At 27.9% G+C, this 2,126-nt stretch overlaps 1 protein-coding gene across 2 annotated transcripts in view; it reads left to right on the top strand.

The window, feature by feature from the left end:
- Positions 1–2,126, top strand: part of Ocrl (Oculocerebrorenal syndrome of Lowe) — a 30,168-nt gene that overhangs the window by 5,565 nt on the left and 22,477 nt on the right. For both annotated transcript variants that reach the window (XM_014425368.2, XM_014425367.2), the window contains one exon: positions 1,737–1,871. In XM_014425368.2, the coding sequence (XP_014280854.1) occupies positions 1,737–1,871 (135 nt within the window). The remainder of the gene's footprint in view (positions 1–1,736; positions 1,872–2,126) is intronic.

Below are 2,126 nucleotides of genomic sequence, written 5' to 3'. Positions count from 1 at the left end.
TATATATATATAAAATTGTGTCCCTCAACTTTAAATTCAAAAGATAAGTCTCAAGATTTTTTTTTTTTAATACATTATTTTTGCTTTGTTTTTGTTATACCAATTGTGAATATGCATATGTCTCACATTTTAGTGAAACGACTTTTGAACAATAGATATGCTTTTAAAACTTTAATTTCTAAATTTTTCAATAAAGTTCTTCATTAGTTAATTTTTTGATAAGCTTATCAATTTTTTATTAATGTAAAACCCACAATGCAGCCGGATATAACATCTCTTGTTACTACTGTAGTCCTAATATTAACTTTTTTTTCTGTTCATGGATTAATGTTTGAAGTAGTGGATTGTTTTTACAGGCCAATCCGTCAAATTTGCTAATGGGTAGGAAATTTCTTTAAAAATGAAAAGTTCAAGGTTTATCTTAAGTGTTGAGTTTATAGTCGACCTGAGAAAAATGTATTTCAAATAATATTTTAAAAAATAAATTGTTAAATAACATATAACGTAAACAAATTATTTTAAAAATAATTTTATTTGAATCTCATTTGTTGAATGTTTATTTCATGATCGATGAAATAGTTGTTGCTGAAATGATTATTTCATCAAATAATTTTTTATGAATTTATAATTTTGACTGGAAGGACTTAGCATAAGTTCATTTTAGATATTCAAAAATAAATGGCAAGTGTCGTAGAATCATACGATATACCAAAAAATGGCAGTCACTGCTGTGGAAGTAAAGTTTTACTGTATAAATAGATTTTAATGAGAGAATAAATTCATTGTACTATTTGAAGATAGTATAATCATATATAGTATATAACTATTATGCCAGATCTAGTGTGACAATATCAGCACAATAGTAAATATTATAGTATTTTAGTGTTTCTCGAGGTGCGAATAACAAATATCAACTTTGTTCCTGCCAAGAATAGAACAATTTAGCAAAGCCATGCATGTATGTATGATTGGAATCAGGAGAGATTCAGTATGCTCGGCTGACTGCAATTTTTCAATTTTTCAATTAAATTTTTTAGTCTCTAAACTGCTCACTATTTCTACATTTTTCTTCTCTAGTTAATTATCTCATTCTTTCAGAGTTCATATTTATCCCTTTTTTATTACTTTAAACAATGCAAAATGATTAATTGTTTCAAATAAACAAAATTAAAGGTATTTTAGAACAAGATTTTTTTGTCAAGATCATGATTCATGGGAGTTGTTAAATAACCTTACCATAGTAGCATGATTGAATTTATCCAGCACTTGGAAGTTTGGAAGAAATGGCTTAGAAGGGAATCTGGGAAGAGTGTACCACTGATGATATTGTTAATCACTGGACTACAATTTCAGTTGTTTTGTCCACTGAAATGCTATATTTAACGCCGACTTAACTCATTTAAATAAAATGAGAAATAGAAGAGTATGATGTCACAAATCTGTAAATCATACTTTAAACTTTATGAATTTCTTCCATATCACTGATTGATACTGTATTATAAGCTGTATTTCTCTGAGTAAGAATAAAGCTTGGAAAGGCAGGAAGCTTGGGACTAAATAATATGTTTTTTATTTAAAGAATAATAAAATTAAAGGAGGTATCTAGTTAGCTTTGGGCTCTTGGGAGTAATAATAGTAGGAAGTAAATAATAAGTAAAAGTAATCCAAAGTAAATTAAGTTATTATTTCATTATTTCCAATGAATGGATAGTATAATGATTAAGTTTTTCTTTTAGATACTGAAACACAACATGAGGATGGACATGATCTGTATTTGAGTGTGAGTTCAAATAAATCTAAATTGCTTTTTGAAATGATGCCTAGTTCGAAATCCAATGCATTTGTTGGTGAGCTGTATAAAGCAGTTGACAGTAAGTTAAATAGTGGAAAATTGTTTGTATATATTTTATTAATTTAGAATGTAAAAATATTGAGTGTTGCCAGGTTAAATACTTTTTTTTTTTTTTTTTTTTTTTTTAATCCCCCTCCCTTGCCATCTCTGGCATACGGGGTACGGGAGCAGTGGAGTAGTGCGCTGGGGTTTGCGCATGCCACTACTCCCTAGGATCACCAATTTTTTCCTTTTTTATTCTTTTGTTAATTATTCAATTAATGTTTTTTTTTTT

The sequence above is a fragment of the Halyomorpha halys genome, unplaced genomic scaffold, assembly GCF_000696795.3.
Source record: "Halyomorpha halys isolate HHAL.00 unplaced genomic scaffold, Hhal_1.1 Scaffold508.1, whole genome shotgun sequence".
Taxonomy (NCBI): Eukaryota; Metazoa; Arthropoda; class Insecta; order Hemiptera; family Pentatomidae; genus Halyomorpha; species Halyomorpha halys.
Note: the sequence above shows the minus strand (reverse complement) of the source record. Positions and strands in the feature narration are given on the sequence as shown.